The 14,367-nt window shown below is 39.1% G+C and overlaps 2 protein-coding genes across 2 annotated transcripts; both read left to right on the plus strand.

The window, feature by feature from the left end:
• Positions 1–290: 290 nt before the first annotated feature.
• LOC109068167 (transmembrane protein 115-like) lies at positions 291–3,927 on the plus strand. Its single transcript, XM_019085023.2, has 3 exons — positions 291–626; positions 1,287–2,191; positions 2,558–3,927. Exons 2-3 carry the CDS (start codon positions 1,335–1,337, stop codon positions 2,784–2,786), a joined length of 1,086 nt encoding a protein of 361 aa, XP_018940568.1. The 5' UTR covers positions 291–626; positions 1,287–1,334; the 3' UTR covers positions 2,787–3,927.
• Positions 3,928–6,958: 3,031 nt separating this feature from the next.
• On the plus strand, positions 6,959–12,053 carry rhoab (ras homolog gene family, member Ab). Its single transcript, XM_019085007.2, has 5 exons — positions 6,959–7,112; positions 9,222–9,379; positions 10,664–10,784; positions 10,934–11,064; positions 11,240–12,053. Exons 2-5 carry the CDS (start codon positions 9,224–9,226, stop codon positions 11,411–11,413), a joined length of 582 nt encoding a protein of 193 aa, XP_018940552.1. The 5' UTR covers positions 6,959–7,112; positions 9,222–9,223; the 3' UTR covers positions 11,414–12,053.
• The last annotated feature ends 2,314 nt before the right edge of the window (positions 12,054–14,367 follow it).

Here is a 14,367-nt window from a genome sequence, read left to right on the forward strand (position 1 = left end):
CCCACGAAAATTCACCCAATACTGGTAAACGTCACACAGGAACAATGGAAAATTATTTGTCACTAATGGAATAGTGACTAGCAGCAAAATAACAATTAGCCCATTTGTATCAAATTGTAGCTACCAGTCACTATTGTATATCTAGTGTCAAAAACCATACTGCTGGTAGCATAAAAATAATCACTGATCAGGTAAAAGAAAACGACTGTTTAACGACTTGAAAAAGAAACGACTTGCCTTCGCGTTCATGGGAAAAAACTGCATTTCCCAGCAGTCTTAGCCCAACAGTGCCGTAAACGACACGCCCAGTCGCAAAGCTGAACGGTGACGTTTGCAAATCTGATGTTTGTGCTTTGTGGCTGTTTGCTGGAAACGCCACGCTCTTAAACAACAAAACACAAGGTTTATTCAGAAGAAATATCGACGTTAGGATGTTAAAAAGAAAAGCCGGGACGCTTGTTTCGGGTTCACGCTTACTGGCTTCAAACCTGCTACCTGGAGGCCTGTTGTGAGAGGAAATCCCCGGACTGAACTGCGACTCCAGGCCGATCTGAGAGGACATGCCACCGGAGAGAAAGCTGTTCATAGCTCGTCTTTCTTCGCGTGCTTTACCCTTAAAACAAACGGCAAGTGCCTGAACTAAGACCAAAAGATTTATATAAGACATGAAACTCTCAAACTGACATGAAAATGTGTTAAAACAAATCGAGGAGGTGAGGTTTATGGAGTGTTAGCAGACGGTGTCGATAAACAGGTAGAGTAGCTCAGGTGACCCTTATAGAAACGCATAAGTGAAGAATTATACATTAACAACTCAGAAACAGGAAGACCTGGGCAGGTAGATAGTCAAAATATTGTTTTGTCAGTAAGGTCACCTATTTCTTCAGCAAGAAAGTTGACGTTACCTTGACTAAAGCTTTAGTAACGTTATTTAAAAATATTTTGTACGCATACTGGAAGATCAGAATATTTGTATTATATCAGAATCAGAAGATCAGAATATTTGTATTATTTACTAGGTAACAATATTATTTAAAGCGACAGTTCTTTGTTCTTTGGGGGAGGATAAGATCTACTTATCTCACCACAAGTGTTGCAGTCACCTGTGAGACCAGTGTGAGGTAGTACTGTCATTTTCTCTCCACAATCTTCATCTAAGAAACCATCCCAAAGTAGCTTATGTTGCCGAACCTCTGTTGATGAGGTCAAACTTCTTGCATGTTGATGTCTGGGTTTCATCTCCTGGTTGTGTCCCTCATATTTGACATAAGCTGCTGATTTCTTAGGCTTGCCATTTCCGGAGCGTTTACAACTGAGGACTCGAATCTGTCAGGATGAACCGTTACCTGCCAGTGGCACGGCAGCACTTTTTGAGTGCACTCGCGAGCACGAGCGTGGTGGTCAAGTCCATATGTGCCACAGTGATCCTGATGTACCTGCTCTCCTGGGCTGCTAACACCCCTTACCTGCTTGGCGTCACACCTGGCTTCCTTTTCCCACCAAACTTCTGGATTTGGACGCTTCTGACCCATGCAGTGGTGGAGCAACACATTCTCGGCGTGGCGGTGAACATTGCTACTGTAATGGTTGCTGGGCGGCTTTTGGAGCCATTATGGGGAGCGCTGGAGCTGCTGATCTTCTTCGCTGTGGTAAATGTAGCAGCCGGTCTCCTATCTGGACTCTCTTATCTTCTCACCTACGCTGCCACCTTTGACCTGGACTACCTGTTTGCCGTGCGGGTGTACGGCACACCTGCTTTTCTGGGGGGCGTTCTTGTAGCGCTGAGGCAGACTGCAGGAGACACAACAGTGCTTCGAGTTCCTCAAGTACGCTTGAAAGCCGCCCCAGCGCTAGCTTTACTAGCAATAGCCGTCCTGCGGCTAGCAGGGCTGCTTGACTCTTCAGCTCCACTAGCAGCATGCGGGTACGGCGCTCTGTCCGGGTGGGTTTACCTGCGCTTCTACCAGAGGCACTCTAGGGGGCGTGGAGACATGTCAGACCACTTTGCCTTCGCCTCGTTCTTCCCAGAGGCACTCCAGCCTGCCGTTGGCTTTGCAGCTGGGCTTGTGCACGCTGCCCTTGTGAAGATAAAAGTTTGTCGTAAGATGGTGAAGCGATATGATGTCGGGGCTCCATCCTCCATCACCATCAGCCTACCAGGCACAGACCCACAAGACGCAGAAAGGCGGAGGTATAATTAAATAATTAAATTACAATTAAAAATTATAAGAAAACTGAAAATATAAAAATAAAAACATGTAACAAATCTTAAACTATAAATATATTATTTATATTAGAAGTACTAAAACATATTTATATTTATTTTAGTACTTCTAAAGTTTGTTTTATTTTACTTTATTTAATTAATTGTTGAATACATTTAAAACAAATCTCTAATATCGACCAAGGACCAATATGGTACCGACATATTGTGCATTTCTAGAGCTAATAAAGTAAGTAAATTTGACACAGACCAGTCTGATCACAGTTTTGATGCATCCATGTCTGTTTATTGGCGAATAGCAGCATCAGTTAATTTTTTTGTGTTTCCCCTCAGGCAACTTGCTTTGAAAGCTCTGAATGAGCGTCTGAAGCGTGTGGAAGACCAGTCGGCTTGGCCCAGCATGGAAGACGAGGAGGATGATGAAGATGAGGAGGTGCGAACAGACACTCCTCTCCTTTCAAGCCGAGAGACTTTGCCACCAGCACCCAGCAACACACAAAATCCTACGGGACAACAGGAGTCCAGCATCATAAGTTTTGAAGATGCTCCAACCCATTCCTAACACAAAATGACACACACACAATCCTTGTTTTTGTCCTGCAGAGTTCAGTTTATCCTTACAATCACAAACGCTACTGGAGACATCTCACACAAACACACATTATCTTGGTAATGTTTTACACACAAAAACGAGGAGTTGCTACTAAATGAACACATTACCTAAACTAAATGACAAAGACATCCATACTCCGTTTTTCAGCTGTACAAAAAAACCCTTGGACTAGCCTGATTCATAGCATCTGCAGTGCTCCAGTACTTCTGCTTTGTAAAAACAAGAATATCTTCTCTCCCTCTTGCCTCTTGTGTCAGGTTTTTGGGAAGTATCCTTTTGAATAAATGCTCTAATGGTTTATGGGATTCAGTTTTTAAATATATGGCAGACTCTACAAATGTTTATGGGTTGCCTCTTTTTGTTTTTGTTTTTTTGGCCTAGTATCAGAAAAAAGGCAAGATTCCTCATATTTATTGGGCAGAAGATAGGATTTTTTGCTGCTTACTGATGTAACGGCATCAAAAGAATGTCTGGAACTTCAAGGGCAGGATTGCTAAAGGTGAAGAATGTTTATGCAAAATTTGGGACTTTTCGAAGAATGCGTGATATCTAATTTAAGGTCCTGCTCTCATTGATAAGGTTGTGGCCCTTTGATTTCCTGTTTCAGTCATGATGATTTCATAGGTGGAGGCACAGTGAGGAGAAAGTTGGATACAGTCATTTCAAAGATATTTTTGTTCAGAATAGTTTGAAATGATAATAGCAATACAGAATCTGATTCTGTCCCCTGTTGTACCCTTTTCCTCATCTGTAATTTAATGATCTGTCTATATGTGTTGGCTTTGATAGAGTGTTGCACTCTAAAGTATGAGCTTGCATAATGGACCTGTTTTTATAAAACACAGATTGTCTACACAACGTGGCTTGAGTTTCATTTAATGTTACAATTTTTGATTAGGGTTCCTGAAATTTACACTAATATTTTTAACCCTTTTTTCTTTACCTTTTTCTAGTAATTGTTGATCTGTTTTCTCATGGTTCCTAGGTGTCAGCCTTGATGCTTCTCTCGCAGACTTATTCTCTTATTCAGGTTTCAGCCTAATTTTCTGATGTTTCTATTACATCTATAATAAAGACTGAATGAAGAGCACACCTGTCCCAGAAGACCTTATTGATTCGAAACAATCAATCAGTGCTTTGTTATTCACATTATTAGTTAAGTGTTTATATCTGTGTGTGAGTGTATACCATTCATTGGAGTCTGTAGGATTTTTGTTTTTGACAAGTCTTATGCTCAGCAAGGCTGCATTTAATTGATCCAAAATACAGTAAAAACAGTAATATTGTTAAAAAGAACTGTTTTATATTTTAATATAATGTAATTCATTCCTCTGATGGGAAAGCTGAAATTTCTGCAGTTATTACTTGAGTCTTCAGTGTCATATGGTCCTTCAGAAATTCTAATATCTAATTTATCTAATATGCTGATTTGCTGCTTGAGAAACATTTTTTATTGTCAATTTTAAAAACAGTTGCGCTGATTAATATTTTTGTGGAAACTGGTACATTTTTACAGGATTCCTTGATGAATATAAAAATGTAAAGAAAAAACTATTGTATAAATGTATGAAAATAACAAATTTAAATGAACATGCAGGTTCTGCATGAGCTTTACCATGTTAGGCAAAAGACAGTCTCAAGTGGTTTTACAGACGTCTTATACAGAAAGTTCTTGTTTCATGAATGAAGGTTCATCTGAAGGCCCAGAACTTTCATGATGTCCATGAGGATATGAGAATACAGGTCCTTCTCAAAAAATTAGCATATTGTGATAAAAGTTCATTATTTTCCATAATGTAATGATAAAATTTAACTTTCATATATTTTAGATTCATTGCACACCAACTGAAATATTTCAGGTCTTTTATTGTTTTAATACTGATGATTTTGGGCATACAGCTCATGAAAAACCCAAAATTCCTATCTCAAAAAATTAGCATATCATGAAAAGGTTCTCTAAACGAGCTATTAACCTAATCATCTGAATCAACTAATTAACTCTAAACACCTGCAAAAGATTCCTGAGGCTTTTAAAAACTCCCAGCCTGGTTCATTACTCAAAACCGCAATCATGGGTAAGACTGCCGACCTGACTGCTGTCCAGAAGGCCATCATTGACACCCTCAAGCGAGAGGGTAAGACACAGAAAGAAATTTCTGAACGGATAGGCTGTTCCCAGAGTGCTGTATCAAGGCACCTCAGTGGGAAGTCTGTGGGAAGGAAAAAGTGTGGCAAAAAAACGCTGCACAACGAGAAGAGGTGACCGGACCCTGAGGAAGATTGTGGAGAAGGACCGATTCCAGACCTTGGGGGACCTGCGGAAGCAGTGGACTGAGTCTGGAGTAGAAACATCCAGAGCCACCGTGCACAGGCGTGTGCTTTTGAACCAGAAACAGCGGCATGAGGCGCCTGACCTGGGCTACAGAGAAGCAGCACTGGACTGTTGCTCAGTGGTCCAAAGTACTTTTTTCGGATGAAAGCAAATTTTGCATGTCATTCGGAAATCAAGGTGCCAGAGTCTGGAGGAAGACGGGGGAGAAGGAAATGCCAAAATGCCTGTCCAGTGTCAAGTACCCACAGTCAGTGATGGTCTGGGGTGCCATGTCAGCTGCTGGTGTTGGTCCACTGTGTTTTATCAAGGGCAGGGTCAATGCAGCTAGCTATCAGGAGATTTTGGAGCACTTCATGCTTCCATCTGCTGAAAAGCTTTATGGAGATGAAGATTTCGTTTTTCAGCACGACCTGGCACCTGCTCACAGTGCCAAAACCACTGGTAAATGGTTTACTGACGCAAGACCCAACACTCTGGATGAGCTTAAGGCCGCTATCGAAGCATCCTGGGCCTCCAAAACACCTCAGCAGTGCCACAGGCTGATTGCCTCCATGCCACGCCGCATTGAAGCAGTCATTTCTGCAAAAGGATTCCCGACCAAGTATTGAGTGCATAACTGAACATAATTATTTGAAGGTTGACTTTTTTTTGTATTAAAAAACACTTTTCTTTTATTGGTCAGATGAAATATGCTAATTTTTTGAGATAGGAATTTTGGGTTTTCATGAGCTGTATGCCAAAATCATCAGTATTAAAACAATAAAAGACCTGAAATATTTCAGTTGGTGTGCAATGAATCTAAAATATATGAAAGTTTAATTTTTATCATTACATTATGGAAAATAATGAACTTTTATCACAATATGCCAATTTTTTGAGAAGGACCTGTATTAGTTTAGGAGCTGCTGATTAACATATTAATCTTCAGGTGTTACCCAGGCCTTCAGCCTGCACAGAATCTCATTATAATGCATAAGTCATATTGTGTTTTGATTTAGATAGACGTGTTGATGTTAGGGGGAAAAATCTCCTACATGGATGTACATATGGAAGATAAAACCACTAGTTGATCTTTAGTGCCGAGGCTTTGATAAGATGTGGAACTAGCCACAATATATCCCCCACCTCCCCCAAAATAGCAATTCTGTAATTTACTCACCCTGAACCACTCAGCCATATGACTAACTGCAGCACACAATGAGATGTTAGGCCAAAGACAGTCTCAGTCACCATTCACTTTCATTTTATGAAACAAAAAGTGCAATAAAAGTGAATGGTGACTGAGGCTGTCGTTCTTATTGGCATCTCATTTTTAAGTTAAAGATTCTTTTATCCGGTGGGTTTGTTTGTAGACTAAAGACATTGTAATGAGGCACAGTTGCCGATAGATGGCGCATCAAACACGCATTATCATCGTCTTTTCTCCTTCAGTTTGAGGGAAGTCCTATGCTCAGTTTTTACACGCTATCTCTTAATTTTTGCTTCCTAAAACAAGTCTACCGAGCATAACATTTGAAGCTGATTACATTTAAAGCAATATAGTTTGATTTTTAGAGTTTCCTTTTCCAACGAAACTTTATTCAGCGGTATGCTTATACAGTTAGGGGTTTTAAGCTGGGAAAAAGTTGTACGTTGGTTATATAATAGTCCCCTTTTGCTCCATGAACGACACACACATTTTTAGTTTTTAATTTCATATATAACACAAAACGGCCTTGTTAGGGTGGTCCGTCTCTCATAATGACTCATTCATCCGCCGCCAAATAAACTCTCTCTTCAACGTGCTCGCGCAGGCGTGGCTCGAGCTCGTGCATACAATCCCTTCCCCCTTCTGAATGCCCGCGCTCTGCGCGTGCTCGTCAACGGTTTATTGTATCGGACAGAAGAGACGACGGCGCTCCACAGTTGACACAAAACAAAACGGCTAGCCATCTAAACTGCAAGTAAGATTACTTTTTCTTCTCGCTTTTGTGTTTATGCAGCTATTATAAACTTTATAAGCTCAATTCGCTGCGGACTGGTTGTTTTAAAACTACTTTTTTGATATAGCGGAAAGGTAAGAGCTCAGCGACTGAACATTCGCCGCTTCCGCGAGCAACCGCAGCCCACCCTCAGAAGCATCCAAACCTCAAAAACCATATAAAAAAAAACCCATAAATATATACACAGAAACTAACACAAAAAAGTGTGGTGAAAGCAGTAAAGTTCACACACAAGCGTTTCTTCGTCGTTATATTCGATATTACCGGTAACAGTTATATATGTGGTGGAATCTCACTACCCTAGACACACCCATAAACTCACATAATCTCAGATTTAGATTTAACTAGAGGATTATTGCTTTTATTTACCTATAACTGACATTGTTCTTGAGGGATTTTCAACATTTGTTTAAATAAATAAGATTAGTAATGTAAAATAAACACAGGATTCATAAACTGTGGTTAATGCAAATTTTAGAGATTATAATCTAATTCTTGTGTGTATATTAACCTTTGTGATTTATTGTATTCTTGAACATTTGAAATGTATAAGTTTTTCTGAGATAATTTTTGGCATTGTTTTGTTTGGTAGCACAAAGAACTTTATATCTTTATTCTGGTCATTTCCCATAATTTGCTTTAGTTCAGTCTTAAAAGTGTAGTGTAGCTTTAAACAGTATTTAGTTGTGTTCAAGTGAGATATGTTTATGTATTACATGTCATACAAATATTTTTTTTTTAATGGGAAACAATAGTACAGGCAGTCACAATGCTGAACAACACAATGACAAATTTCTTTTTTTTTCAGTTAGCTATGATATTGTAACAAAAGTCTTGTATTTTGATGCCATGAAATTTTCAGAGTGACTGATAGAAGTCATTGTGCGTAATGTTCCTATTAATATGGGTCTATAATCCCATACAATGGTTTGAAACTCCCATTGGGTCTTATTTACAGTTTCTGTGACAGCATGAGTGGAAGACATTTCAGAGCAAATATTTCATAAATCAGTATGTCAATGTACAATGTCAAGTGGTTTTTACAGACATTTTATACAGAAAGTTCTTGATTCAGTAATGAAGGTACAGGTGCCATCCAGACTAATCTGTATCACTTTTAATATTTCGCTAACCTTACTGTTGCCACACAGTTATCAGGATGTCCCAGAAGTCATGTGCCCACATGCAACCCAATGAAGTTCGACTTTTTGACATCCATGTGGATATGAGAATATTAGATTAGGAGGTGCTGATAAACATCAGATTCATCTTCAGGTGTTCCCCAGGCACTCAGCCTGCACAGCATCTTATTATAATGCATATTGTGTTTCGTTTTAGTTACAAAGCTGGGGTGAAAATTTCTCACATGAATGTAAGTTTTAATATAGAGGGACATATGGAAGATAGAACCACTAGTTGATCTTTAGTGCCGAGGCTTTGTCTCTTCTGCTGGTTTTCAGACTTTGATCTTTAGCTTTGCTGCTCTGTGTGTGTGTGTCAGTGTTTAATCTACTGTCCATCTGAGCCGCTCTCATCGCCACGGGCCTGTTCATCAATAATGTGGGCTCTGTTCTGTAGCTGCCAGCTTTATCTTGTCCACTGGGGTGCAGCTTGCACTTCAAAGACATCTGGCCCAGTTAACAGACACTTCCAGATCTGCCTCTATTTAAACGGCTGTTCTGGATCAGAAAATGAAGTGCCGTGTCATGTTGATGCGATCGGATGGGTTGGTTCTGCTGTGGTCATGTTGAAATGACTCTGTTGAAGGCTTGTCGGATGTCACCGTTGGCTGTGATGAGTCAACTGAGGACTCTGAAGTCTCTGAACCCTGTGTGGCTTTGATTACTGGGCCTAAGGGATGGTTTGGTGTGTATTTACAGTACTTTATAATGGTAGAGGACTACCACGAATGGCACCGTCCCTATTAGAGTTTGTATTTCGCAGGAAGTGACATTGAAAAATGAGGTATCCCAACATTATAGCCATAGCAATTATTCCGGTTGCTGCTGCAAAGGTGACTGGTAGCGCAATGCTGCAGTGTTTAACTGTGTATGTGTGTGTCTTTTGTAGGTATGGCAGCGATTCGCAAGAAGCTGGTGATTGTAGGAGATGGAGCGTGCGGTAAAACCTGTTTGCTTATCGTCTTCAGTAAAGACCAGTTTCCTGAAGTCTATGTCCCCACGGTGTTTGAAAACTATGTCGCCGACATTGAGGTTGACAGCAAACAGGTGAGCACAACACACTTGAGAAATACAATGTGCATAAATATTAGGGCTGGGTATCGATTCAGATGTCCCGATTCGATTTGATTTTGATTCGCAAGCTCTCGATTCAATTCTTGGTTCGATTCTCAAATTTTTTTTATTATTACATTCAGTGAATATAGTTTTAATACAAATGCTATTGATATTTGTAAAAAAAAATAACAGTAAACATCAGTTTACAAATGATGAATTTATAAAAAGAAATTAAGAGCAACAGGCCTGTATTTTAAACTTATTAATAGGGTCCTTTTTTAAACAATATTATGGCCATATAAATTTTTTCTGGTAATCAGATGAAGGCATAAAACATTAATTTAATTTATCCTAATCAATTGAAAAACCCTTTTTATTTTGGCAAACAAAGTGCTGCACAACAGAGGTTTACTGTTAAAATTAAAATGAAAACAAATGTGATTATTCTTTTAAAAATAAAGATTTATTAATATTTAGTAGTAGTAGTAGTAGCAGTAGCAGTAGCATTGTTATTACATTGAGTCTTAAGACTGCTAAATAGTTATACATTTGACAGTTTCTTCATGTTAAACTGAACTTTTATTTTGACGGGTTGCCGTGAGGAACTTGCAGCTGCTGTGTATGTGATATGATGGTAGTTTTGTCAAATTAAACTGTAAAATGCTAAAGAAATGACTCTCGGAGCAGCTGGAGATGATATTCGTGTGTTCTTATCATCATAGTGAGAGACAGAGACTCAAAGCACTAGCGTCGTCCGAATGAGTGACAGGCTTTCTATTGTAACATTGCGCAAGGTAAATAAGCGGGTGACATCTAGTGGAGAAGACTAATGAAAAGATTCACATTAATCAGATCATCTTTTAAATGTTTGCTGAAATAAATACCAGAAAAGATCGATTCACGGCTTTTGAGAATCAATATCGAATAGACGTCATTTAAAAAAAAACATTAATCAAAAAAATCAATTTAAAAAAAAAAAACAATGACTTGTTAATTGCAGATGCTCATTTAAGGTCAAATTATTAGCTATTGGAGGATCATGTGTTCACATGTAGACCCCAAAACCTAGTTTAATAGGCTAAATAAGTCCTTGCCTGTCAGTTGGAGCTCTTGGAAGTGGCTCTAATGTGAAAATATTGACCTGATTCACTTTCCTTATTTAGCTTAACATGCTGATGGCACCTCCATCTCTCCTTTTTGTGGTGGAAGTCCATTTTAATGGTTTGGGATGTTCTGAATGTGCGTTTGAGCTCAGTGTGTCTCTTTATCCAATAGGTGGAACTTGCTCTTTGGGATACCGCAGGACAGGAGGACTACGATAGGCTCCGTCCTCTTTCTTACCCAGACACTGATGTCATTCTTATGTGCTTCTCTATTGACAGTCCTGACAGTTTAGGTAAGGATGCTCTCTTTGGTCTATTGTTGTGTGTACCTTTCTCACATATGCATGTTGTAATTACATTATCTTTCCTTTTTCTAATGAAACTGACCTCCGGTCGGTGTTAAAACTCCAGTATTGACCTCTGATCTTTGACTTCTGTGTAGAGAATATTCCAGAGAAGTGGACACCTGAGGTGAAGCACTTTTGTCCAAATGTTCCCATCATCCTAGTCGGCAACAAAAAGGACTTGCGGAATGATGAACACACACGCAGGGAGCTGACTAAGATGAAGCAGGTAAACATACAGAGTATATGCACAGAACATTCATGTTTACCGTACTCTTTAACTGGACGTTTTTTAAGATAATTAGTTGTTAGTTTTTCTGGTTTCAATAAACATAGACTATTTGACAAACTCAAGGCACAAATAATGTGTACTGACAGCATATTTTGTGTTGACTGTCCAATAGGAGCCTGTTAAGGCAGAGGAAGGAAGAGACATGGCCAATCGGATTGGAGCATTTGGTTACATGGAGTGCTCAGCCAAAACAAAAGATGGTGTCCGGGAGGTGTTTGAAATGGCCACTAGAGCGGCGCTGCAGGCACGCAGGGGAAAGAAGGGCAACAAATGCAGTCTGCTGTGAATACTCGCCATTGGACTCTGTGCCTGTACTGGGGCTCAAAAAGAGTGTGTGTGAGGGGCAACCCCCCCTCCTCCCCCGTCACATTCGCCAAATGCTTTTGGGAACGTGATCCCAGAAAAAAAGCTTTGTTTTGTCTCTTTTTCCCCTTTTGGTCTTATTTTTAGTCATGGAGATGTTTATCAGTATTTAAGAGAACTTGGACAAATGGGACTTTTTTTATGCTTTACCTGAATTTGTGGTATCATTCAAGCTTGCCCATCTGCCAAATGCTGTCATGTGACCCTGTGGGCTGATTGGAAAAGTTTGATCCTGTGAGCTGCAATTCAATACTTCAGCCCATCCCTCATATGCTGGGCTTTTTTTCTGCAACATGAAACAGGGCTGAACTTGATTGTTTCTGTATGTATGAATAATTTTAAGGTTTTCTTTTAGATCAGGGCAAGATTGGGATTTTAGAACAAAAGTACAAAATAGCTGTTTAAAGCAAAAAAGAGGCATGGGGTGGGTGGGGGTTGATATGTATACATACCTGTACATATGAACGTGTGTATTTATATGTACACACATTCAAGACTGGAAACCGTATTTGTAAACTAGACTTGGTAATCTTGTGTAATAAAAGATGTTCTATAAGGAGCAACTCTGTGTGTGTGTGTGTGTGTGTGTGTGAGAGAGAGAGAATGATCAGGTTCATGTGTAAACCTTTACAAACTAGCAGAATGTAAATGATGTGAACAGAAAAAATACTATTTTGTTTCTGCTTCCTTTTTGTAAGTAGTTCACCAAAACAATACACTTTTGTTATATCTCATTACAGACCTGCTATTCATAAAGTGTGGACATTTTCAAGAATGTCCAAAATCAAAAATCTCTTCTTTTTTTTTTTTCATGAAATAAAAACATGTTAATCAGAGACCTCAATAGACTTACTCCCTATGCATTTCTGCTAAAGCATAGTATTCTCCCTAACAAACTGCTACTGGTAGTAGCAAACTATTTGTTATATTTCTGTTAACTGTCAATCACAAATAATAATAGTATATACATATAAAACAAAAAAAAAGTAAGATATTTTTGTACATTACAACATAACATTTTAATTATGAAATCTAGAAGCTTTAAATGCTTTAAGAGCAAAGGTGAATTGCATCAATATTGTTTTTATCATGTTGTGACATCCTCAAGATGTAATTTTTCTGTTTATTTTACTCATAATTTCCATACATTGTGCTGCACCGGAAGTTGTGATCACCGAGACTAATTGCAGAAGCAATGATGCATGGAGTTCATAGGCTATTTGTCAACTTCCAGATGGACAAGTACCATAGAATTCATCATATTAATTATTAGTGAATGATGGCATTTTGATCCGTTCCTCACACAAAGCTAATGTATGACTTGAAATTTAACACAGAAGTTGAATGAACTTCTTTTATGGTGCATTTTCATGGTCACTGTATGTAACTAAGTACAGGGAACATTGTTCAAAATTTCTGTTTTACAGAAGAAACTCATATTTTAAATGACATGAAGATGAGTAAAATGCAGTTTTAATTTTTGCCCAAACTATCCCCTTTCAGCAAGTGGAGTAGATATTTATGCTGTTTCATCAATGTTGAGATCCCCAAACATTGTACACAATGTCCCTACCAATATCCAGCGACTATTAAATTGTCCCTAGCAATAATTTTGATCAAACAATTAAACATATGTGTATATGTAACCCGTCTTGTTGTAATTTCATCTACAGGTCATAGCACTGACATTATCTGAGTTACATTACAAAGCATGTTGTCTACTGTTATGTCCCCTCCAATATAAAAATCAAACCTTTGCCCTAAATTTGCACCAACAAAATGTAGATTGGTGACATTTCATCATCTGTTCATAGAACCTATCTGGGAAATGAGCCTTAGGGTGTCATGAACGCTTAATAGGTGACAAGACAGTTCCTTCACAGGACTGGAATGAAAAAGTTTTCACAGAAGTGGAAATCATGCTTTCATTTTGTCAGTGAACAGTATGTTCTGTTTTTACACTTATGACTAAGCCGCACTCCAGCTAATGTTGAGAGAGAGAGCTTACTGAATCAAAATTTAGCGAAGAGGAGCTGGAATTATTTCGAGTTGCCACCCACTGGATAATCCTGGATTCAGAACAGCACGATGAAATTCTCCAAACCATCTGTACCAATATGTTTAATGACAGTGTAGTGGATAATTCTCGGATATTATGCAATATATCACAGCCTGCTTCTATTTAACTGAAGTGGGGAAAACACATGACTTGTTGAGGAAGGAAGGAAATAGTCATACAGCCCCCACCCCCAGCGGGCAACACCCAGACCAGGGCTGACTGAAAAACGCAACAACTTGCCATTTCTGTCTTTTTTGTTAAAGACTGCGCCGTGACGCGGGACCGAGAGAAAAGGGCCGCCGCCCTTTCGCAATCTCTCAGTCTCTCCCTGTCTCTCGGGGAGTTTCGTCCTTCCCTGCTACTGCTGCGTAAGTGCGGCGAGCGTCGCGCAAACGCCTGCCTTTATATACGCGCCTATTTTTAGCCCCAGCGCGTGAAGCTATTTTTAACCAATATGAGCTCATCGCCTTCCTGCTCATCCAATCAGAGCACAGAGGTGAGCACGTGTGTGGGCGGGAAGCACAGAGAGAGAAAGAGAGAGAGAGCGATGAATAAACGGACAGCTGATGGAAACAGGCCTGGCAGCACGGGAGCGCGCAATTCTTATTTTTGAAAATAAAACTAAGATAAAGTCAAATAAAATAATACATTATTAAACGATATATTATTATATTATAAAATTAATATAATTTAAATACTAACAAAATATCATTATAAAAACGATACATTAATATTAATACAATAACGATAAATAATTTTAATATTAAGAAGGCTTAGGTCATTCACCACAAACATTATGCAGTTCCACAGTACCATAA

This window comes from Cyprinus carpio, chromosome B8 (genome assembly GCF_018340385.1).
Source record: "Cyprinus carpio isolate SPL01 chromosome B8, ASM1834038v1, whole genome shotgun sequence".
In the NCBI taxonomy this organism is placed as follows: Eukaryota; Metazoa; Chordata; class Actinopteri; order Cypriniformes; family Cyprinidae; genus Cyprinus; species Cyprinus carpio.